Raw genomic sequence first — 25,816 nt, forward strand, 5'->3', positions numbered from 1 at the left:
TATTATCTCAGCTCTGAGAGGGTTGTGAGCCACATCCAGCTCCCGCCTCTCACAGTAGTGATGCCCAGAGCCCTTATTATCAGTATAATGACAGCCAAAGCTTCTCCACAGAAATCACACCGAGGCAGTATACCAAGATCCAGGGGTTCCCACAATACCCCCATTCAGATCTGCTTTTCTATATGGGGCTACTCACAAGTCACCATCTGGAGACCTGATCTTCATGGCTGTTTGCTAGACCTGGGGTTTATGCACATGGCTGGAAGGCAGCCACATTTGGCTCACAAGCCACAGGTTGGAGACCCCTGATTTACAGTATATTCAGTGGTTTTAGGGGGGGAGTAGGGGGAGTACTGTTAAAATCTCTTAAGTAAAGCAGGGATCAGATGACTCATGGCAGGACAAAGCTGCTGCGGGATTTCTGTCTGTAGAGCCCATAAAGCCCAGGTCTGCTGAGGTTTATGGGCTGACAGGGCGATGCCAGACACTTGTTGCAGGCTGCTCAGGTGCACGGTCTGCCCAGTGATTCTCCCAGCATCCCCTGGGGCAGCCTCCATGCAGACAATGGCAGGCTGCTCAGGGCACTTCTTCTCTGGCCACTGAGCCCTTGTTGATGCTGTTCTTCAGCCTGTGCAGTGCCTTGTTCCACCCTCTTGTGGGCTGCAGCAGTGAGTGCCTGGCTCTGTGAGCGCATGTAATGAGGCATGTGATTGCTGCCTCTGCTCCAGGAGGAGGTGGCTTCAGGATTTGCATGGACTGAAGGCAAAGGCTGCAACAGTGTGCTTCTTATAGCTGGAGGTACAGATCGCGCTGCACAGAGCAGCATTGCTTCTCCTGCACCGGGAGCTGGAGGAGGCTGTGGAGCTTGTGCTCTGTGATAGATCATCTACCTGCAGAGGAAGGCAGCAGCCTGGACATGGCCAGCCCTGCACTAGAGGTGGAGGACATCTCCCAGGAATCCCCTCCTGATGCTGCCTGCAGAGAAGCCCAGAAGTGGATTGAGGTAAAGCATGACATCTTCCTATCTGGCAATCCTGGATGGAAGTTTGCCCCAGAAGCTTCCACTCAGTGCTCTATACTGACCTGTGGGAGACCATTGCAGGTGGTGTTTGTTGTCTTTACATTGTTACTTCTTTCCCTACACATCCTTATTGATGAAGGCAGTGTGCCATTGTGCCCAGGGCTCCTCATGAGATGCTCCTGGCTATGGAGGGGACAGCCTCCAGCTATTGCAGCAGTCCATTGGTGAAGGCTGGAGGGGCTATTGTTGTGCTCCCATAGCTGGAGGCAGGCAGAGCTGCCAGTGCTGCTTTTCCAGCTGACACTGGCTCCTGTCACTGCTGCAGGTAAACTGCTACATGTTACACATGACTTTCCATGCAGCATATCCTTCTCCTGTTTATTAATTCCACCAAATGCTCAGGTGCCTACTGTGCAGGGTTATTGCTGTGCCCATGCATGGCATGGCGACATGGCACAGACTACTATAGTGGTCATGAATGGCATGATAGCCTGGCATAGACTAGTGTAGTGACCTGGTACAGATTACTATTATGCTCATACATGACATAGTGACCTAGCACAGACTAGTATAGTGCCCATGCATGTTATGTTGACCTATATTGCCCAAACATTTGTATGGTGACCGGACACAGACTAGCATAGTGCCCATGCATAGCATGGTGAGATGGCACTGACTACTTTAGTGGTCATGAATGGCATGGTGACTTGGCACAAACTAGTATAATACCCATGCATGGCATACTGACCTGGCACAGACTAGTATAGTGCCCATGCATGGCTTAGTGACCTGGCATAGACTAGTATAGTGCCCATGCATGGCTTAATGACCTGGCATGACTAGTATAGTGCCCATGCATGGTATAGTGACCTGGTACAGACTAATATAGTGCCCATGCATGGTATAGTGACCTGGCACAGACTAGTAGCAGTGCCCATGCATGGCTTAGTGACCTGGCACAGACCACTATAGTGCCCATGCATGGCTTAGTGACCTGGCACAGACTAGTATAGTGCCCATGCATGGCTTAGTGACCTGGTACAGACTAGTAGAGTGCCCATGCATGGCTTAGTGACCTGGTACAGACTAGTAGAGTGCCCATGCATGGTATAGTGACCTGGTACAGACTAGTATAGTGCCCATGCATGGTATAGTGACCTGGTACAGACTAGTATAGTGCCCATGCATGGTATGGTGACCTGACGCAGACTAGTAGGAGTGCTAATGCATGGTATATAGTGACATGGCACAGACTAGTATAGTGGTATGGTGACACAGCACAGACTAGTATACTACCGATACATGGCATAGTGACCTGCTACAGATTGCTATAGTGCCCATGCATGGCATAGTGACCTGGCACAGACTAGTAATAGTGCCCATGCATGGTATGATGTCCTGGCACACACTAGTGGTATCATGACCCATCACAGACTACTATAGTGCCCAGGCATGGCATAGTGACCCGTCACAGACTACTTTAGTGCCCAGGCATGGCATAGTGACCTGGCACAGACTACTATAGTGCCCAGGCATGGCATAGTGACCTGGCACAGACTACTATAGTGCCCAGGCATGGCATAGTGACCTGGCACAGACTACTATAGTGCCCAGGCATGGCATAGTGACCTGGCACAGACTACTATAGTGCCCAGGCATGGCATAGTGACCTGGCACAGACTACTATAGTGCCCAGGCATGGCATAGTGACCTGGCACAGACTACTATCTGCTGCTGTTTAAGTAACAGTTATTGATGATATTCAAGTGTCTTATTTTCCTTGTACATAGATGGCGGTGCTGTGGGGACTGCATACCTGCTGTGGCTGTAGGCTTCTAGCTGACAGCTCCTGAACACAGAGCCCTATTCATCTGTGTTTAGAATGGGAGACCAGGGAAAAAGAGGGGGCACAGCCGCTTCCTGGATGGAGAGACCCTGTTAGCCCTCTGTTTTTCTTTCTCTACGCTTTGCCTGATGCTTCTGCTACTTTGTCAGGCATTCATGTCAGCCAGTGACTTCTACAAGGCTAAATATTGGGAAGAGATGGCTATGGGAAAAGACGAGCTTTTCTGGGCCAAGCAACATAAGCATTATTGTGTGATTGATTGCAAGGTCTGTTGTTCCCTGGGACTCTGAAAAGACTGCAGAACTTTCCATTGCACAGCTACTGTGCGGCAGCTCCAGGCCCTCCATGGCTGTTTCTTTTGTGAGGACACAGGCAGAATGCAGATTTTGTGTTCTTCTTCACTTTGGATTTGGTATCTTGTTTGGCTTCATAGTCATGTGTATGTGTGATACAGCAGTGGACTGTAGTCACTCACCTTTTTATAACTTGTCGTCATTTCAAAGTTTATAATAAATGTGTGGCAGCTCCAGGTCCTTCATGGTTCTGAATTGTTTTTTGTGAGGATGCAAGCAGAATGCAGATTTTTTTTTTTTTTTTTTTCTTCACTTTGGATTTGGTATAGTCCTTGGCTTCATAGTCATGTGTTTGTGTGATACAGCGGTGGTTTGTAATCACTCACCTTTTTACAAATCGTTGTCATGTCAAAGTTTATAATATATGTAATGTACACAACAAGCCTCATTATACGTCGTATTGTCAAGAGGTAAATGCAAAGTGCTAATGGTGGTCATCAGAAAAGAGACCATGATTGATGCCTGTCGGCTTCATTACTGGGACTCGTAGTACTTACCAGCAGCAAGTTGCCAAGCAGGACCACCAGCTAGCCATGGCATTACTGTAAGTGTTATATAGACCAGGGGTGCCCAACTCCAGTCCTCAAGGGCCACCAACAGTGCATGTTTTCTGGATTTCCTTAGCAGTGCATGGGTGTTGGAATCATCTCCTGTGCAGGTGATTAAATTATCACCTGTGCAATACTAAGGAAATCTTGAAAACATGCATTGTTGGTGGCCCTTGAGGACTGGAGTTGGGGACCCCTGATATAGACCTTAGTATTGGTTCACATTAGGGTAGGGCCACCAAGAGTTAAAACTGGGTCCAATTAATTGTCACATTTAATTTCAAAGATGTGGGGCCTCTCTCTAAGACCCTTAACATGAGATTTTGTTTAAGACCTTGGACAGGTCATCTGAGGCGGGCAGCATCACAGATCAATGCAGGAAACCTTACCTTCTTTCCTTCTCAAGAAGATTCCCAGAAAGTGGCACTTCACAAAGTTCCCCAGCAGAAATTGATGCACAGTGTCTTACTTTGTGCGTTCTGATAAGAATGTGTCACGTTCATGAATCCGAATGTTACTAAACTCCGCCGGGATCACGCTGTGTTTTGCATTTGATCCACTTGACAGATCGGACTCACTTGACCTTCTTCCTCCAAATCATGATACAGATTGCTGCCATAATCTGCACAAAACACTAAGCAGATCAAGTGTTTGGTCCATGCAAACTGTTAGTTTCTGGAGATCCTGAGCGAGAAGCCTAATCTAACCCAAGCAGAGCTCCACATAAAGGGTATGCTCACATGGGGGATATAACCTGCAGACTTTTTTTTCGTCCAGATTTGATAAATGGAAAATCTGCATTGTTTTCAGTACTAGCAAAGTGGGCGAGAGTTTACACCTCATCCTCATGTAGAGAAATATCTGTCTAATGTCCCCTTCACACATTTGTGATAAAAACGCAGGTTTTTCATGGTCCGTGGTGTGGTTGTGTATGTGTGCGTGTTCCATGTGTGTTCAGCGTGTGCTGTCTGTGATGGCACACAGACAGCAAGAACTTGGATACTCACATGTCTTCTAGGTCTGCGGTGCAGTGAATATTCATGAGCATAATCGGGCCCGTAAGCAAGGTACAGCAGTGCTGAAGACAGGAGACAGGCGAATATAGAAAGTAATTTTATTTCAAAGACGTGTTTTCTCCAGTACGTGTCACACTCATGTCACATGGATCACATCAGCGTGCGGTCTGTGTGACACCCATGCTGATGGAGAAAACCGGACACATTGCTGTGTCGAGCACACGGACACACGTGTGCTCCAGAGAGAGACATGTCCTTGAGAAAACACAGATGTGTGCGCAGACCAATTGATTTTAAGGCTATGTGCGCACGTTGCGTACTAGCCCTGCAGAAATTTCTACAGCGATCTGAAGAGCACATGTGCGCTTCAAATCGCTGCAGAAAATGTCCGTAGAAAGAGAAAAAAAAAAAAAAAGCCGATTCCATGCGCTTTGCCTGCAGCTCCTGCCATAGACAGAGCAGGAGCTGCCGACAAAGCGCACGGAAGAAGTGACATGTCACTTCTTGAATGCAGCGCTTTGGGCAGCAGTCGAAGCGCTGCGCTCTAAGACGCCACATGCGCACGGCCCCTGCACAATCTCCATAGATTGTGCAGGGGACGCAGGACGCATGCAGTTACGCTGCGCTACAAAGCGCAGCGTAACTGCATGAATTGCGCACATAGCCTAATGGGTCTGTGTATGTCCGTGCCCCCGGTACATATAAAAATGGAAGTCATATGTACCAGAAACACTGACGTGTGAAGAGGGCCTTGCCTATGTGGAAATTGAGCTCCGGTGCGAATGTTGTATACTTGCTGCGTGTGATGTTATGCCGGGTTCAGCCGATCGTATAAAAATTGTCAATTTTCTTCAAGATAAAGCGGACAACTTTCATCCATATACCATTTGTTTCCTTTTTTTAACAGCCATTTTTATCCAAAACTTAACATAGAAACAAAATGAGCATATACCCTGGGTACACCTTGTCGCACTTTGATGGCTTTGATGCTTTTGTGATCAAAACCAGTGTTTACGAAGTGCCCTATGTCATTTATATGTGCTAGTACTGTTTGCTTATGCTAATTTTATTATAGCATGGATGTCACACGGGCCGCACACTGATGTGATCTGTGTGACATCAGTGTGACACATACCAGAGGAAACACATCCCTTTTTAAAAAAAAAATATAAAAATGCCTCTGCTGTTGCTTGCGGGTCCCGCTCATTAAGCTCATGCATATTTGCTTCACTAACCGCGTCCCTGGAAGTAACAGCAGTGCAGACAGGTAACTATACAAGTTTGTGTTGTCCGTGTGCTATCTGGATGTCTCACGGACAGCACACGGAGAACACACATAGACACATGGATGGCCTTGCATACGTTCCCCATGGACCATCATACATGTGCGTTTTGATTGTTAATAATGGCAATATATCTGTAAAAATAGGATGCAGTATGGCTGATGTGTATGTGATATATTTTTATTTTTGTGCACCCATTCACTGTTATATTGGTGAGTCTCATAAATAATACAGAAAACAATAGAACAGAATTTTTTTTTTTTTTTTTTTCTTCAGAAATTTTCACACTGGACTTAGTCCATGGGAATAAACTGTCATCTTTACAGCCCATTTTGTCAATGGTGTAACTAGAGTCTGTTGGGCCCCCGTGCAGAATTTGTATCTAGGCCCCCAGCTACATGATAATCAAATGTATGGGCCATAAAGAAATACGTGTTGCTCCGCCCTCTGCCACCTTAATGTTGTAATGTCACCCATCCTGTGCTTCTTCCTGGTATTATGTGCCCCATCATGGGCCATGAGCTCTTTCCAGTAATATATATGCCCCCATCATGAGCTCATTCCAGTAATATATACACCTCCATCCTGGGCTCCTTCCTGTAACATATATACCCTCATCCTGGGCTCCTTCCTGTAACATATATACCATCATCCTGGCCTCCTTACAGTAATACCGTATTTTTCGGACTATAAGGCGCACCGGATTATAAGGCGCATTAGCAATGAGGGCCTGCTAAGGCGCCTAGGTTTATATATAAGGCGCACCGGATTATAAGCCGCAGCGCATTAAGTTCATGACAGCTGTGAAAAGGCCGGGGTGCAATCCGGAGTTCAGGTGAGAGCAACGGAGATCATCCCGGAATGTCTGCAGCTGTCATGGACTGAATCGGGGAATCAATCACTCGGCGCGGCGCTCGCGGTACAGTCTAGGCTGCACTCTGGAGCTCAGGTGAGAGCTCCGAAGTGCAATGCAGGTACCTGAATCCAGGCCTGGCATTACTAGAGATTCCTCTGGTAGCCAGTCTGGCGCTGCTCTTATGTACAGCATTCTAACTTGCTGTACATAAGAGCGCAGGCCGCACTGTAGAACATAAAAAATACTTTACTCACCTAAACCGGTCACTCCAGTGCTGGTTGGCCAGATGGGCGGTGCTGTTCTCCGGGTTGGCGCCTCCTCTTTCTGCCATCTTGCTCCTCTGTCTTCTGAAACCTGTGTGCATGACGCATCCGTATGGGATCCATTTTCTTTTGTGTACCCATAGAATTCAATGGGCAAGTCTTATCTAAAATACAGAAGACAAGAACACGCTACAATTGTTATTTATTTTTATTTTCAAGTTGACATTCAGTCTGCGTGGAGAAAAAAAAAAAAAAGTCCTGTAATCTGAAGAGCCTAAGTGAATAACATTTGTCCAGGGGCTGTGTGAGGTTATTTTCTGTCATGGACAGCAGCCTGCCCGAAAATATCGTCATGTGAAAATATCTTTATGCTGAGGGTTTCATAGGGTGAAATCTGTGTCCACATTGAGGCCAACGCCAAAAACCGTGACGTCTAGTCTGGATGCCGGTCTTCTGACCCAAACTCAGCAGCCATATATATAAGGTTCCAATATTGCACTTGGATCAGGTTTCACAGATGTTTGAATTCGGCCTTAAGGCCGCTTTACATGCTGCGATCTCGCTAGCGAGCGTACCCGTCCCCGTCGTCACACTACTTACCTGCCTAGCGGCGTCGCTGTGACCGGCAAACCGCTTCCTTTCTAAGGGAGCGCTTTGTGCGACGTCACTAAGCGGCCGCCCAATAGAAGCGGAGGGGCGGAGATGAGCGGGACGAACATCCCGTCCACTTCCTTCCTTCCTCATTGCCGGCTGCCGCAGGTAAGGAGAGGTTCCTCGTTCCTGCGGTGTCACACATAGCGGTGTGCTGCCGCAGGAACGACGAACAACATAGTACCTGCAGCAGCAACGATATTTGGGAATAGGGGAGCATGTCAATGATTAACGATTTTGCGACTTTTTTTCGATTGCGCGTAGTTGTTGCACGCAACAACATCGCTAACGAGGCCGGATGTGCGTCACGAATTCCGTGACCCCAACGACATCACTTTAGCGATCTCGTAGCGTGTAAAGTGGCCTTAAGTCTTGGATTCTCATAATCTATAGTAAGAAAGCAACAAAAGTATATTTTTTTTTTTTTTTTTTGTTTTTTTTTGGGGGGGGAGGGATCAGAAAACAAATGCTTAAAACCTAATGTTGGCGAAGACTGAAATTTTGGAATTGCATTTCAATTTCAAAATCATTGCCCCCCCTCTTTTCCCTCATGTAGTTTTCTGTCTTTTTTCCTTATAAGCTTGATTCCTCACAGACCTTGTTACGAGACCAAAGCAGCCCGGAGTAGATGACCCTGGATAGCTATGTGGAGTCACAGGTGACGCTGCACGGTTTCACTTTGCTATATTGGCTATCGGCCTAATGGTGTCCAGGAAATAGTTTTCAGTTCGTCCCTTCTTGTGGGGCAGCGTGGTGTCAGACAGAATGTTCCTGTATTATTTTTGGGTTTCTTTCTCTCACCACATTCCTCTACTGTGGTTAGAAACAGGAGTCACTTGCTTGACCTTTTTATAATTTTAGTATAAAACTGCAGTTCTTGGATTCCTGGAAGGTTTTGTGTTATGGGAGCTGTTCTCATCTGTCAGGTTGTCTGACGCTTTACCCAGGGTTTCTCTGTTTTGAAGAAAGCCTAATGGTTTCTAGTGTGACCTTCCTTACATCACTTGCGGATTGCCACTCATCGGGAGTCTTCTTCAGTCCTTGGCAGATTTTGTACTCAGAATTTTAAAGAGAACCTGTCAGGTCCAATATGCACCCAGAACCACAAGCAGTACTGGGTGTATATTGCTAATCCCTGCCTAACCGTCCCTGTATACACTAGCATAGATAAAGAGATCTTTAGTTAGTTCCCCTGCTAGTCGTCGCCCCCATTAGCATGTTAGTACGCCCCTGTGGGTGTGCTAACATGCTAATGAATATGCAGCGTCACAGTATGATCTCACTCCCCTCTCCGCCGCCATTGCCGCCCGACACTGGATTTCAGCTCAGTGTGCATGACCCCGGAGTTTGTGTCATGTGCACTTATGAAGCCGGGGGTACACGTCCAGGCTTCAAACTGAAGTAGTGCGCATGACCCAAACTCCGTGGTCATGCACACTAAGCCAAAATCCAGCGTCGGGCGGAGAGGTGAGTGAGATCATCCTCTGACTCTGCGTATCCATTAGTATGTAAGCACGCCCACAGGGACGTACTAACATGCTAATGGGGGCGACTAGCCAGGGGAACTAACGCCCCTCGCTCATTAGCATACGGTAAAAGATCTTTAGAAATACTTTTATAAAGATCCCTTTTATCTATGCTAGTGTATACAGGAACGGTTAGGCAAGGATTAGTTATATGCACCCAGAACTGCTCGTGGTTCTGGGTGCATATTGGACCTGACAGGTTCCCTTTAATACTAGAAGTCCCAGAGAGGGGTCATTTAACATTTCTACCATTGGAACCCTATGGAGCTCAAAATTCATGGGATTTCTAGTGTAAGGCTATGTCCACACAGGACTGATATTCCTGGACTGATATTCCTCACAGCAGATTTGGGTGTAGAAAATCTCATCCATGTTCTGCTCAGTAAATCTGTGAGTGAAATTGACTTGCAATGTGGCCATGTAGTCTGTCATTTATTGATACAAATTTTCACTGCTGATTTCTCCAAAAATGTCTGCATCTTTTGGCAGGAAAAACATGCATGTTTGTGTTTTTGTTTTTTGTTTTTTTGTTTGTTCCTGCGTTTTTGACATTTTTGATGCATATTTTTCCCCTGTTGGGTGAAATCTGGAGCGAAAACTCAAAGAATTAACATGAAGCAGATTTAAAATCTGCAAGTCGAAAATACTTAATGAGTGCATGAAACGTCAGGATTCTCATTCACTTTGCTGACATCAGGAAACCGTTCAGGTTTTGTGACAAATCTGCACCGAAAAATACTTGTCAAATGCAACCTGTGCACACAGCCTAAGATCTCCTCCACACATCCGCATTCAATTGTCCTGCTCGGGTCTGGAGAGCCACCGTCGGTCCGTGCACTGTGATCCAACATCGCACTGATTGCGTGGAAGAGCCCTAAGAAAGGTGGATAATCAGTAACTTGGAAGCGGTAGTAATGGCCGTATCGGTTGTTACCTAGCTTACCGAAGAATTGATATCCATTCGCATTTTGACTTTCCTTTTGTAGTCACGGCACAGGTGCCAGATCTGATTTCGAACGTATCCAAGTAACTTTTAATGGTAGTCTTGTCAGCCTAAAATGAGTATCCAAACCAAGCACAGGCACCCTTGGCATAGTCGGTGCAATTTTCTACCTATATTTTTTTTTTTTATAAATATATCTACCCTCCTCTGGCTCTTGCAAAGCTGAAGATGTCAATCATTGAAGATGGCTTAGCTAAAAGTTCTCCTAATGCATGTGCTTGGTTTGAACAGTCACTTTGTGCTGACATCCTCCTTTTTAAATAGGGGTTTGTCAGTTTTCTGCTGTGAGTTTAGACATTTTGACAGCTACTCTTGCTATCAGAGCAGAACCCTTAAAGAAATCAATTCCTGGGATTCATTAAGACTGGTGCTTTGAACTACACCATTAGTGAAGGAAGCACTGGAGAAAGATGCACCAAAATCATTAAGAGGCATGTGCCTTTTATTTGGCCAAGCTTTCACCTGCCGTGCTCCACTCTCGGAGATGTAAGCCAGGCAGGGTCTGGAGAACATATGTCATCATTTATGGCATTTTGTGGTGTAAATATGATGTATGTGTTGGGTGCTATATCCGGTACCCAAGCTCTGCTCACTATTCTGAAAGTTGCCATAATAAGGACGGGTTTAAAAATGCCCAAAGTAGCAATTTTGAGTTGTGCAAAAAGTTTGCGCCATTTCAAGATATTTTATGCCAGATTTCCCATGAAAACTGTTTGGTGAATCAAGAAAATATCTACCCTGTAAGGCTGCGTGCCCACGATCAGTGTTCACAGCGTTTTTGCATGTACGTAGTGTGTTTTTGCTGCATCTAAAATGCTGTGTTGTACAGCACAAGCACAGTTGATCGGATTTCTAGAAATCCCATGCCCACTGTGCGTGTATAGCCCGCAGTGTAAACTGCCCTGTGGTGCGGCTTTCCGAGCCAGAAGCATGTCAGTTCTTTGCTGCGAAGTCGCAAGCGTTCTCCGTAGGGAGAACAGAAGAGAGAGAGACCGCAGCGTCCCTAACCCTGATCGTGTAGAAAAAAGATTCCGGTCCTTGTGAGCGCTAGTAATAGATCTTTGGTCTTTGATCTTTTAAGAAATTTGGCTTTATTATTAATAACATAAAGCTCTTGAATTAACACAACGCGTTTCAGCAAGATACACTTGCCATCCTCAGGTGCCTTTATCCTCAGAGCTTTATGTTATTATTAATAAAGCCAAATTTCTTAAAAGATCAAAGACCAAAGATCTATTACTAGCGCTCACAAGGACCGGAATCTTTTTTCTATATGCCTACTCCCATAAGGGAATCCGGGTAGAGCTGCTGTGAGTAATAGAATCCATCAGATCATTTGAACTAACAGCGGGAGGACACAGGTCCGCACAGAGCTCCAGGATTCAAAAAGTCGGTCAATCTGAAGCCAGCAGCGGCAACAAACCTGGATCCACCCAGCAAAACAACGGATAACGCCAGCTGAGACAGTCCCTCATCCCCTAGAGGAATTATACATCTAACACCGGGGTTGTGCGAGGGCGCACAACCTAACCAGGTGAGCAATTCTATAATATAAATATACAGAAATCACTCCACGGGTGCTTCTCATATGCGCTATATTGTTATCTCTACAGTAACCCTGATCGTGGGCACGAGCAACTACGGTCTCCTGCGGAGGAGGCTCATGGCCCGGCAGGTCAGTACCCGCCCCGTCCAGGACACAGCAGGTCCTGACCGTGGGCACGTACCCCAAATTCTAAAAAAGTCATATCATCTTTAGATTGTTCATCTGAAAAAGAATGATACAAGATCCTAGTATGAGGTTTCTTCTTTACACTAGGCGTTCTACTATATGGCTCCAATTAGTGTTGAGTGAGTAGTTAACTATTTGTACTTGCTATGCTGTTAGCGAGTACTGTCTGTTACTCGCATATTCGTTACGAGTAGCGGACACAATGTAAGTCAATGGGAAATACTTGCTACTTAGCGAGTAACCCGAAAGCCGTACTTTTTGTGCGAGTAGCGAATAGTACGGCTGTCGTGTTACTTGCTACTTAGCGAGTATTTTCCATTGACTTACATTGCACCCGCTACTCGTAACGAATATGTGAGTAGCGGACAATACTCTCTAACAGCATAGCAAGTACGAATAGTGAACTACTCGCTCAACACTAGCTCCAATTCATTGAGAGCGGGTTTTGTACACCAATCTTAATAACGGCAACCTTTGAAGAAGGATGAGTGTTCCTCCTAATGAATATGATGTATCTTACGGCTGCTGTGCTCCTTCGCCAGAACAGTTTCTCCAATCAGGCCTTGGTGTGTATTTTTGGCACAATTTACACCTACTGTGCAGTGGATGACTTTGCCAGGCGGGCTTTTCCGCCCCCAGACCCAAAACATCTCCACTCTCTTTGACATTGGCAGCCGCCACAGTCACAAAAAAAAGTCAGCCACAAACGTTTGTGGCATTTCAAGGAGTTTTATAGCCAAATTCTGCCAAAAAACCTCTGATGAATTCTGGCTTTTGTGTTTTATTACTTAGTGAAATCTGCTTTGTAGGACGAAGTGATATTATATGATTGACGTCTTTCAAGGGTTTTCTTTCCACTGTTTTGTTTGCATTGAGAAAATTAGCAGGAAATGACAGAGCGGGATCGTGTGTTCTGCTCCGTGCAGCGTTCATATAGTGGAGGTTATAAACAAGGCAAAGGCCCGATCCCCCGAGGTTTCATGAGGATGGAATTCACAAGTATCATATCTCATTTTTTTTTATTTTTTTTGTCCATAGAATGGGCTCATTGTTCTCCATTCACAAGTGTTACTGGCCATATTAAACCTCAGCTAAACTGCATAACCCAGGAATCTAGGATTTACCAAGGGATCCTCTTATGTTGAAAAGTTCTGAAAATGTGAACGTGATGTGCAAAGCGGTCAGGACTGTGCTATATTATTGTAGCTTTTCCCCGTTGCCTAGCTCTGCATTATTAACATGGCGGCTCCTCTTACACCAGGCCGGTTTGTATTTCACTTGGACTAGATCAGTATTTCGAGTGCACTGTGACACAATAAAGTGGATTCCTATTCACACATGGGCGTTCATTGTGTAACTGCATGTAAATTGGCTTTCTTGTAGAACAAGTGAGATGATCTCGCAAAGTACCATTTAGGAGAGGCAGATACCCCAAAAGTCAGTGTCCAACCATTTACTAAGCCTTGTAACATGGTCAGGGGAATAGGCCAAGCCAGAAACTCATCTAAAAATGTTATGGGGTCTTTGTCCTTACTCATGAGGGTGAAGAAGAGTCTGTCCGACTGAGTGCGACACCCTTGAGGCACAGAAAGCCAATTCTAATCAACACTGATGAGGGGCAGACACCCCAAACATGCCCAGTATACTGTCTATAGCTGAGTTTCCGGCTTTGAGCGTTGTTTTTGTTGTACTATAGTTTTGCACTACCCACGGGGGAGCGTAGTAGTGAACCCACAGGACCACAGAGGACTGTGGCAGCTGACCCCAGAGATGGACTCAGACAAACCTTGAGGGAAGGAAAGGATTTTAATGATCAGAGCACGACCAGCACTAAACAACAAAAGGTCCTAGAGTAGAGTCCAGAGTGCAAGTACAGCTGGCACAGGAATAGTCCGAATACCCTCAGGTATAGCAGAGTAGCAATGCACAGCTGGTACGACCACAGCACCAGCGAAGACCGGTCCAGAGTGGAGGTAGATGGTAACACCGAGTCAGGCCTTGATCCTGTAGCAGGAAGGATATTGACACATGTGACTCGGTAAAGACCTCCTCTTTTCGTGTTTGATCCAATCCGTGGGCTGAAGTGGCGTGGTCAAAGCCAGACAGGTATGGACTCAGTGAAGCGCAGGGACCTAGTTAAGGACTTGAGCAGCAGAGGCAAGGTACAGAGATTAGGAACAGGAGCAAGGTTAAACAGGCAGGGAACAGGGACCTTACAGGAAGCAACACCACACTAAGGGACAGGAAGACGTTGCTCGGACACCTCCCAGAAGGGGAGGATGCCTTATATGTCCAGTGACCCTCTGCAATAGGCTGAGAAGCACTTCCAGATTAAGGAGTATTGGCTCTTCATATCACAGCAGGATGTGGTGGGCGTCGCCTAAGAAAGGTCCTGGAAGACCTATTCAGTGCATGCATGGTTTTTGGACGAGTAGGCCACAGGCAGAGAGCTGGAGGAGGTTCCAGGATCCTTCTCCAGCGTCCTCTATGATGTGCCCCCCTTTCTTTATTTAGATCTCACGCATTAACACAGATTCTGTCTTGCTTAAAATGCTGCCGAAGTCCGCGCATGTACAAACCGTGATATCTGGTGCTATTTTATTGAAGACACTGCGGGGAACACTGAGCGGCAGGGGCGCCTGTGCAAATGTTAAAAAAAAATAAAATAAATAAATAAATTAAACTGCGCACGCATCGATGCCTCTTCACATTGTCTTTAATAAAATGGCGCTGGAGATTGCGGTTCGCGCATGCATAGACTCCGGCGATAACAAAATCACTGTGTCAATGCACACGTGCCGCCAACAACAGAAATGGCAGCGCGGCGTGAGATTCCAAAAAAGAAAAGGGGCCACATCCTAGAAGAAGCTGGAGGAGGACTTTACAGCGACGACCCTATCCACAACGGCCTGCCCATGTTGCATCAGTCAATGAAAGTTCATGCATTGCTGCAACCTTGATTATAGATATTTCTGCAACCAAGCATCCGATCTTTCTACAACCGGTATGCCTGGATTCAGCATCTTACTGCATATATGGCACTGCCTTTACTTCATATAGCAGAGTCCTGGTGGTTGGTTCTCTTCAACTATACAAACGGCATACATTATTGAATAGATCTATTGAGGCTGGTGTACTTCAGAAGCCCCTATGAGAATAGCTATATAATCCTTTTAATGAACGGTGTGGGGTGTTTTTTTTTTTTTGTGTTTCTGTTCCCCCCCCCCCCCCCCCCGATGCTAAAATAAGCATTTTAAGAGTCCAACTTTACCTTCACTTATCAAAATTGGGATTTTTATTACAAGATTAAACAGCCATTCTGACTTTGATTTTCAAAGTAAGTACACCAGCCTTATCAGGTCTTACAGATCCTTCTACAAATGTATGCAAAGTGTATTGTGAAATCCATTAATGAATTTTATGGAATGGTCTTATATATTTTTTTTTTTCCCTAATTTGCCCCCTGACGGGGATCTGTGGCTGTTTTTTCTGCTCCGTTTTTTTTTGTGTTTTGTGAGGGTAATGGCTGTATTTTCTCCTCTCAGGCAGTTATCACAGCAGGTCCAGGAAAGATATGGAGCTCCTGAGATAGATACTAGATTAATGTTAGAACCAAAATGTCGTTATTTTTTTATGGTCCTCATTTACGTTCAGCAAATTTGATACCTTAGACACCTACATTAAAAAGCATTTTCTAATGCTGACATCCTGATGGACTGTGGCCATGTGATTCGATTACTATGGTAATGACACTGGGATGACAAGATCTCATTATACAGGCCCAAAGCTCAGCCGTTCCCACATCTCAGCTGAAATCTGTGTATTCAGCATAAGGCCAGGTGAGAATTTTGTTTCTGCTCCATTATCGGCAATAACAATCTACCCAGCCATTGAAGAGACATATACCTTCATAGACTGTGAACTCTGCAGGCTCCATTGTGTGTGCTGTGTGCGGGGTCTCTGTCTGCCATGTGGGCGACACACAGATAAAATGATTTCTGACAAAATACCAGTAGTCATGAAAAACACCCCTTCCTGACATGATTTGGTCAGATCCAAGAGGCAGATGGCTGCTAGTTTTACTGCAGATCTGAAGGGGCCTGTAGTACAGATTCACACCTAGTGGCTAAAATGGCACTTAAAGGGATGGTTCACTAATTATTTTTCCAAGCCACATTGATATAATGTTGAGAAACAAGGCTTCGCTCAAATACCTTGTGTTGGCAATAGTGCCTTTGAGTGGTGCTATTGCTGTCCGCTCATCGTCTTCTCATGACCCCCGAACTCTGTGACCTCTGATGTCCGGTGATGTCACGTCAACTTCCAGTTGACCTGACATCATTGTGGCCGGCCCCAGTCTAAGGCCTCTTTCACACGTTTGTGCCTCCGGTATGTGTATGGTCAGTTTTCTCACGTACTGGAGACACGGGCACACGTAGACCCATTAAAATCAATGGGTCTTCGTTCACGTGCGTTTTCTGCCATGGAACGTGTGTACGTGTGCTCCACTCGTAGACATGTCCACGTTTTCTCTGGCATCACGGCTGTCACACGGAACGCAAACGGGTCCCACATAACACAAACTGACCACACAGATGTGTTCCGTGTTACACGCGCCGGAGAAAACACATGTATCTGCGAGAAAAAAACCAAAACTTTACTCACCTTCTCCTGCCCTCCTGTCTCTGCCGCTGCTGTCACTTGCTGCCGACCGCCGCTCATTATGCTAATTGAATATTCTCTTCACTGCGGCCGGAAGCAGCAGCAGCGTGGAGTCGGCAGGACCGGAGACCGAAGATCAGCACCACGGACAGCGAAGCCAGGGACAGGTGAGCAGAAAGTTCCCGTTCTCCTTGTGTTATTACGGATAACACACGGACAACACACGTGTGCCATACACAAGGCACACCGAGGGCAATACGCACCTTTGCCACGTCCGTGAAAAACGTGCATGATTTTCACGGACGTGTAAAAGATGCCTAAGTGAGGGACTGGGCTGTGGGCGGAGTTTCACCGCTCGTCACAGCCCAGCATCTCCCTGCTCACTCCTCCACTGCAGAGCGCCGCAAGCATGCGCGATGCTGGGCTGTGACGAGCGGTGAAACTCCGCCACAACCCAGTCACTCAGGAAGACTCTGTGGTATCGGGTCAACTGGAAGTTGATGTGACATCACCAGACATCAGAGATCATGGATCCCGGGGGGTCTCGAGAAGGGAAAGAGTGGACCACAACAGCGTCACTCACAGGCAGAATGTACCACACAAGGTATTTGAGAGTTGATGTTACTTGGACAAATAAGTAGTGAACTACCCCCTAATTATTATTATTTTTTTTTTTTTTTCCCCTCATTAAAAATTAATTTACTGTATTCCTTCTAACCAATTGGCCCACAGACCTGTAGTTCTAATCTGTTCCCCTAGGATGGGGCAGAATGGTATAATCACTCTTGGAATAACTTATTGATGACCTATTTGTAAATTTAGGTTATTGATATTGGATGAGTACCCACAGTGATCGGCTGTTATCTGCAGCACCTGGATGTCCCAGCGCAACGCCGTATATTTAGTGACCCCTTCCAGGTACTGCTCCACGTGAATGGGAGATGAACTACACTGCTCAGAAGTGGCCTCTAAACAGTGTGCCGCGCTTCTCCGTATGTTATTTACATCCAGTGTTGGACATCATCTGATATTCATGACGTTATGTAAGAAGAGTTTATCGATCTGTTAATGTTGGATAGCTAGATTCAGCTGACAGACCTGCTTTAAAAATGAATCTGTCGCCAGGTGTTTGCTCCCTTATCTGAGAGCAGCATAATGTAGAGATAGAGACCCGGATTCCAGCGATGTGTCATTTTAATAAAATCACTGTTTTATCTGCTAGCAGTTATAAAGAGCTCATGAATATGCTGGACTACTTGCAGCACGCCAAGTACCGTAGTCCTCTAATGATAATCTACTGCTGATTAAACAGTGATTTTATGAAAGCCACACTAAGCAGCCCAGTAAGTGACACATTGCAGGAATCGGGTCTCTGCCCCTATGTTATGCTACTCTCAGATGAGGTGGCAAAACTCTGATGCCAATTTCCCTTTAAGGCCACTTTCACATGTCCTTGAAAAATCACACACGTTTTGCACGGATGTGTAAAAGGTGCATATGGCCCTCCGTGTGTCATGATTTTGGCGCATGAATGTTCTCAATATGCTATCCGTGATAATACATGGATAACAGGAACTTTATGCTCACCTGTCCTTGGCGCTGCTGTCTGAGGCATGGTCGAGCTCCCTTCTCTGCTGCCACCGCTGGTTTTCAGCTCAGTGCGCATGGTGAGAACGCCCCCAGACTTCCGGTCATGCGCACTACACCAGTTTGAAGACTGGATGTGTACACCCGGCTTCATAGTGCGCATGACCGAAAGTTCGGACTTCTGATCATGCGCACTGATCCGAAATCCAGCGTCTGGTGTGGTGATAGCAGAGAGGTGAGCTCGAACATGCCGCTGCACATTCATTAGCATGTTTTCACTCCCATAGGGGTGTGCTTACATGCTAAGGGAACAAACACCCTTGTGACTAGGCCCTGGTCTCATTAGCATATCATAAAGGCTCTTTAGAAATACTTTTTCTTAAGATCCCTTTATCTATGTTACTAGATGCAGGGATTATAGAAATATGTACCCAGAACTGCTCGAGGTTCAGGGTGCATACAGGACCTGACAGGTTCCCTTTTAAGTCACTCACTAGCCGGGGCCACACGGGGCACTAGTGCGATGCTCTCATGACACTTGGCCCGCGGTGGCAGCACAGCAGGAGCCGAGTGTCATGCTAGTATCCCTGCGACTGAGGTCCGACTGTGCAAGCGGACCTCAGCTGCGGGGGGCGGGCCGGCACGGAGGAGGGGAGTGAGGGAGGCATTTCTCTCCCTCTCTCCTCCGTAGCCGGCTATTGCGATTCTCGCTCTGCACACGTGGTACACCTGTGTAACGCAAGTGCAGTGCGATTTTTTTTTTTTTTTTTTTTTTTTTTTTTTTTTTTTTTTTTTTTTTTTTTTTTTCCTCTCGCCCCATACACTTGAATGGGTGCGAGAGAAAAGAGTTTCACATTACAGTGGCAGCATGCTGCGATTGTTTTCTCGGTCCGATTAGGGCTGAGAAAATAATCGCTCATGTGCGCTGACACACAGGCTAAAATTGGTCCGAGTGAAATGCGATGTTTTATCACATTGCACTACCTCCGATTTTCTCGCCGTGTGGCTTGGGCCTTACTGGGAACAGAAGATATAACGTGTCTCTCACAGTTATTGATGTCCTGTATAATCACCAGCAGCGTATAGCCTGGTGATTACATGGTGGCATGGGCCCCCCCCCCCCTGACGTTATGTTTATAGGTGTTACAGGTTTAGGTTGTAGCATTCAGCGGTGCCAAATTCAGTATGGGGGATGAAGGGTTAATACCCTTCATGTGGTAACAGTAGCAGGCTGCTGTGATTGGTCAGCCTGCTGCGTGGTTGTAATGGAAGTAGTTATGGTGGGAATTTATAGGGTTAATCTGTCCCCTGTGAGTAACGCGAGCAGGCTGTGTGATTGGTCAGCCTGCTGCGCGCCAATTTTAAAGTTTGTCATTGGTGGACAGAGGTAAATAGGCAGGAGACTTGCCTTTATAAGGAGCCAGCTGTGTCAGTTTCCAGCTGTGAAGAAAGAAGAATCCAGATGGAGTCACTTCTGGAGAAGATGATGGCTCGAATCGGCGCAGCGGACGGCGAGGAATGGCTGAAGAGGTGTCTGGTGCCGGTGAACGAAGCCGCCGAAGTGGTCCTGGATCCAGCTCCGGATCTCGCCGGTATACCTGCGCCGAGGGAAGAGCTTCTGCGGCCCGGAGATGGAGAAGATGTCCGGAGATCCCTGAGGAAGAAGAGCGACGTCTACTCACTGCCTGAATCCTGTTCCCAGTGGTCCGCCGGAGGGAGGAAGAGGTCGGCATCTGCTCGCAGTCGGCGCAGCACTGAGAGGAAGGCGTCGGAGACATCGCGAGAGGCGGGAGTTCCGGTAAGAGGAGGGACCGGAGCATCGCGAGACCGCCCAAGAAGCCGACGAGATTTGGCTGCGTCATCAGGGCGCGACTCCCAGAATGCCCGACGGGCGATTTATCCCGGGAGTTCCGCTCCGGCTGTTGTGGCCGGTCATAGCGGAGATCCTGAGTCGCTCACGGGCCTGTACGCGCCGCCGGCCCCATTGCAAAAGAGCTCGGCTGGGGCTTTGGTGGCGGTGACGCAGGTCTGGAGCTCGACCGAAGAGGACGTCGCAGCAAGTGGAGGTCGTCAACCCCTGTACAGTGCGATGGATGGACCCAGGAGCGGAGGACATGGTGAGTGCCCCCTTGCTGGAGCACCCAATATTAATTGTGTAAAGGACATGGTCATTAGGACTTTGTCCGAGCTACTTGGGGGGCATGTAGTGCTTCCCCAGGCACCGGTTGCTGAAGTTTCTATTCAGGACAGGTTCCCTGGGGTGGCAGAGTCTCATTTGAAGGAAGCACTGACATGTGATGTTTCCCCTTTGGGCTTTCATCTCAGTGCTTCCATTAAAGAAAAGATTTGGAGACAAGAGTATGTAGATATCTTTTCCCTTTTACCGGTTGCTAGGGAATTGCAGCATAAAGTGGAGAAACCTGATGGAAAACAAGAGGTTGAGTCAGAACGAAAGAAACATTTTAAATAATTTTATTCATGGTTACAGGCTTTCTCCATTTATGCTGCAGTTCTTGGGGAGAAGTTTCCTAAATTATGTAGTGGTTTGTTTCAACACCAAGATTGTATTCTGGAGGCTTATCGTAATTTCGGTGGCTTAGCGTGGCTGAATTACGATGAGTCGTTCAGGCAGAAATTGGCTGTTCACCCTGCTGTCAAGTGGGGTGTCAAGGATGTTGGGTTATGGCTGAATTTAATGCTGCCTCAGCGTCAGAACCCTCACAGACAGCAGGTGAATGTCAATTCAAAAAGGGGGGTGTGCTTTGCATTCAATGAGTCCTCATGCAAGTGGCAGGGTACCTGTCGCTTTCGCCATGAGTGCTCGTTTTGTGGCGGGGCTCACCCCCCCTGTTTTAAAAAGCATGGTCAGTCCACGGTACAGCCATCTGGTGTTAGGGAGCAGTTTTTCAAAGGCTCAGACTCCAGTGAGCCTGGAAGGAATGCTCCCGTGGCTAGACCGTTTTCCAGACAGGCCGAAGGCAGCTCTGGTTCGTAGTGGGTTTCAGGCTGGTTTTCCTGTACCTTCTTTTGAAGGTATAGGTTGTAATGTAACTAAGAATTTACAATCAGTTGATAGTCATAAGGAGGTTGTCAGGTCACATATTGAAAAAGAGCTGTTGTTAGGCAGGGTGTCTGGTCCTTTTGAATTTCCTCCGTTTACGAATTTTAGGATATCACCTTTGGGGGTTGTCCCCAAGAAGGAGGTTAACTCTTTTAGGATCATACATCATCTGTCTTATCCAACAGGTAGCTCACTGAACGATGCTATTGATCCTAATGCATCTTCGGTGAGTTACACATCTTTTGATGAGGCTGTGGATTTGCTACGGAAGTTTGGCCCGGATTGTTTCCTGGCCAAATCAGACATTAAGTCTGCCTTCCGGCTTCTGCCAATTAACCCCTTGGGTTTTAATTCTTTGGGTTTTTGTTTTGAGGGTTCTTTTTATTTTGACAGGTGCCTCCCTATGGGTTTTTCGTTATCATGTTATTTTGAGTCATTTTCCACGTTTTTTACATTGGACAGTTCAAGAGGGGTTTTCAGAGGGGGGTATGTTACATTATGTGGACGATTTTTTTTATTTGTTGGTAGGTCAGGACGTTGTTTGCAATTACTAAATACATTTTTGGGTTTGATGGAGTTTTTTGGGGTTCCGTTAGCTCATGATAAAACAGTTTTCCCTTGTACAGAGCTCTAGTTTTTAGGGATTGTTTTGGATTCACAAAACATGGAATTGAGACTCCCTGGCCAAAAGATTATGAAGTTAAAGGGCTGTATTGCGAGTTTTTTAGGGAAGAAAAAGTGTACCCTGCGAGAGCTCCAATCTCTGCTGGGTGGTTTGAACTTTGCATTAAGAATTTTGCCAATGGGGAGAGTGTTTTCAAGACGTTCGTATGACGCAACTAAGGGTGTTAGGTGTTCAGGTTCACACATTAGAATTTCGTGGGAGATGAGGAAGGATTTAAGAATTTGGTATGAATTTTTAGAAAGTTTTAACGGGATTAGCTGCGTTCAGCAGGATTTTATATTCTCAGGATCTACTTTGGTTTACAGGGGTGTCTAAGGAAGTGGGGTTCGGTACGATTTTTCGTACACATTGGTGCTTTTCTTCATGGCCTTCATCTTGGTTGTCGGAAGGTTTGCTGGAGAAACAGGTGTTATTGGAGCTTTTTCCGCTTTTTGTTTCAGTGCATATCTGGGGTAAGGAACTAGCGAATAAGAGGATTATATTCGTATCACATTGCTTTAAACACCTTGGTGGTAGGTTTCTAGGTGGTATATTGCGAAAATTGGTCCTTTTGTGTTTGAGATGGAATATTTGGTTGAAGGCTCGTTTTGCTTCTGAGTGCAATAATGCTTCCGTTTTTTACCTCTTTTCTCAGCGGTTAGAGGAATTCAGGAAGAGTTCAGGAAAGATGGATTCCCTTTCGACTGCATGCCCGTCCCAGCTATGGGAGGCAATTTTGGATTAGTAGCAGCTTCCATTAAAAATTCTCTTGCACCGGGGACATGGAAAGCATACTCGGCTGCTTGGTTGGCTTGGAATCAATTTTGTGATTCCAGGAATCTGTTTCCCCACAAGTGTGATGTGTCTACAGCACTTGGTTTCTTGAATTTTTATATTGGTTTAGGTTATCGTTATACTTTTTTGTATAAAACATTTTGTGGAGTCTTTTTTTTTTTTTTTTTTTCTTTTTTTTTTCTTCTTAAAATTATATGGTGAGGAGTCTCTATTAAGCTTATTTGCGGTTCGGCAGGCGCTAAAGGGTTGTAAAAAAGGTTGTGTTGTGCCTGATCGCCGCAGGCCTATATCCGTGAATTTATTAGAAAAGTTATGGTTTATGTTGCATGAAGTTTGTTTTAATAATTTTGAGTTATGTTTATTTCGTGCAGCTTTTGTGATTTGTTTCTTCGCAGCACTCAGGATTAGCGAGTTTTTGTCCCATAGTCGGTGCAACACCTCGGGTTTATATAGGAAGGATGTTAATGTATCTGACTCTTGTGCTGTGTTATTTATTAGTAGGTCAAAAATGGACCAACTTGGTAAAGGGTGTTCTGTGAAGTTGCGCCCTTTACGGGGTTCATGTATATGCCCCGTCACTAATTTATGTCAATGGCTTACTGTACGGGGGGATACCCCGGGTTTGTTGTTTTTACATGAAGACGGTTCTCCTGCCACTAAGTTTCAATTTAATGCAATATTAAAAAAATGTATGGTTAAATTACAGCTAGATAGCTCCAGCTTTTCATCACACTCTTTTCGGATCGGGGCTGCAACCGAGGCAGCAAGAGCTGGCCTCAAAGGAAAAAGAATTGGTAGATGGGCGTCAAACCGCTATCAGTTGTATATACGCCCTAATTTATTATAATTTTAATTTATTCTGTTTCTCTCCAATTCTAGGCCCAATGGTGATTTGGCTTGTAGGTCACTCGTTTATACACTGGGCGCAGAGGAGAGCGGCTTGTAGACGTTACACAGAGAACTTATCTTTTCAGTATGAACTGATAAATGTTTTTTGGTACGGTATAAGGGATCTAAAATTTTCTAATTTGGTTGGCACCCTAAAAAGTATGCTGTTGACTCTCCCGTATCCTGATCTCATAATTTTACACATCGGAGGGAATGACCTAGGTAAAATAAAAACATTGGACTTGTTATCTAATTTCCGCAGAGATTTTGCGCTAATCAAGAACCTTTTTCCTTATTCAGCACTGATATTATTTTTTTTTTTTTTTCTGAAATTGTACCGAGACTGGTTTGGAATGGCCAGCTTGCCTTTTTGGAAAAAAATAAGGAAACGTTTCAATCGTGACATGGCAACATTTTTTGTTGGTTTGGGCGACTTCTCGTATCGCCATAGTGATTTGGAAGGTTTCACGGCTGGCCTATACAGGTCAGATGGGGTACATCTCTCTGACGTTGGTCTGGACATTTTTAATGTGGGTATTCAGAATATGATAGAAAAATGGCTGCGGTGTTTGGGGGGGGCCTCGTGTTGTTAATACTCGGCCGTTTGGGGAAAAGAATCGCCCAACTATGTTGGGTGGATTGTGGTTTTATAAGTGGTTAATTTGTATTTTATGGTGGTATTTATGAAATTATATGGTTTATTTATTTCCAATAATATGGTGATTTTAATTTATCAAGTTACCAATAATAAAACACCACGGCCATTTTAATCCAAATGTCATGTGTCTGAGTATTTATTTCTTTATTAATGGTAAGTTAATTGGTTATAGTGGGCTTTATGCTACCATGTTTCTGCAAATGTATTTTTTTGCAATCAGAGATTTCAGGAGAACACGGCTAATAATTGTGGAACACTTTAACACTTTCTATCCAGTATGGCCAGACCATAATGGCGGCTCTCATTGCTTATTTTCTATGCTATCCTTCACTCATTCTCTAAAGGCCAACATATCAGACCCTTTCCAATGCCGTTCCCCAGCACACTGTTATCTCCTGTGAATGAGGAGGGGGATTTCAGATGAAATCATGTTTTTGAGTGGAAAATAATTTTGTTTTGATGACATCATGGTCAGGGTGCGTCTGGGAAAGTTACAAGTGTGCTTTGGTCATCTAATTTTAGAGCCACCTTTCAGTTCCTGTAGACTGAAGTGAGACAATGGCTGGACCGCTCCCCGGGGAGGTGGTGTTGTGGTGCCGGTCAGCACACACCATGCAGGCCGGAGGACATGCTGGCTTTCCATATAGTTTCCTCCCAGCTGTGAACAAGGCCAGACACTGAACTACACACAAAGCGCTGAGCTGCAGATACCGGCAATCAAAGATGTTTAGGTACCGAGCTCCAATGTATAGTCTGCATTTCAAGAAGCCAAAAGCGGAAGTCACTAATTTTGTTAGTCATGCACACCCTGTATGCTGAGAACAGCAGGAGAAAGCATCAGCATTTATCTTAAAATGATATTTGATGCAGGAGTCACTGGTCATATTCTACTAGCCTTAAAGGGAACCTGTCACCACTTTGATAGATATATAGATATATAATAATTTTTTTTTTTTTTTTTTTAAACTGTAATGGGCAGAATGCTGAAAAAAGCCATACCTACTGTATGTCTCCTATCAAATGTCTTTATTGTGGAAAAATCCTCTTTTTTATCACTTTTTATATAAAATGAGCTCTTCCAGGCTATGGGGCGGATGCTGCCTGGAAGATAACTCCACCTCCAGAGATAATTTTAAATTAAAGGGGTGTTACCAGTGTGAGACAAGTGACTGGCACACAACAGGAGAAATGAAATTTGTCTTCTTTCAAATACATTTTTTTTTTTTTTTTTTTTTTTCTTTTTTTTTCCCGCTCCCTGCTTCATTCAAACCCTGTCTGCCTGCAAGCTGGAGGCTGAAGCGGAGAGGAACCTGCAGACATGTTAGCTATAACCACCCACAGCTCTGCAGTGAGAGCAGAGAGCGGCCATCACACATCACACTGGTAACACCCCTTCTATTTAA

General features: G+C 45.6%; 1 protein-coding gene across 1 annotated transcript in view; it reads left to right on the plus strand.

Moving 5' to 3' along the window:
- The first annotated feature begins 701 nt into the window (after positions 1-701).
- LIMCH1 (LIM and calponin homology domains 1) overlaps positions 702-25,816 on the plus strand; it is a 391,967-nt gene continuing 366,852 nt past the window's right edge. Inside the window, exon 1 of the mRNA XM_075346998.1 lies at positions 702-1,003. Coding sequence (XP_075203113.1) covers positions 917-1,003 — 87 coding nt within the window. The 5' untranslated portion in view covers positions 702-916. The remainder of the gene's footprint in view (positions 1,004-25,816) is intronic.

Source organism: Anomaloglossus baeobatrachus, chromosome 1 (assembly GCF_048569485.1).
Source record: "Anomaloglossus baeobatrachus isolate aAnoBae1 chromosome 1, aAnoBae1.hap1, whole genome shotgun sequence".
Taxonomy (NCBI): Eukaryota; Metazoa; Chordata; class Amphibia; order Anura; family Aromobatidae; genus Anomaloglossus; species Anomaloglossus baeobatrachus.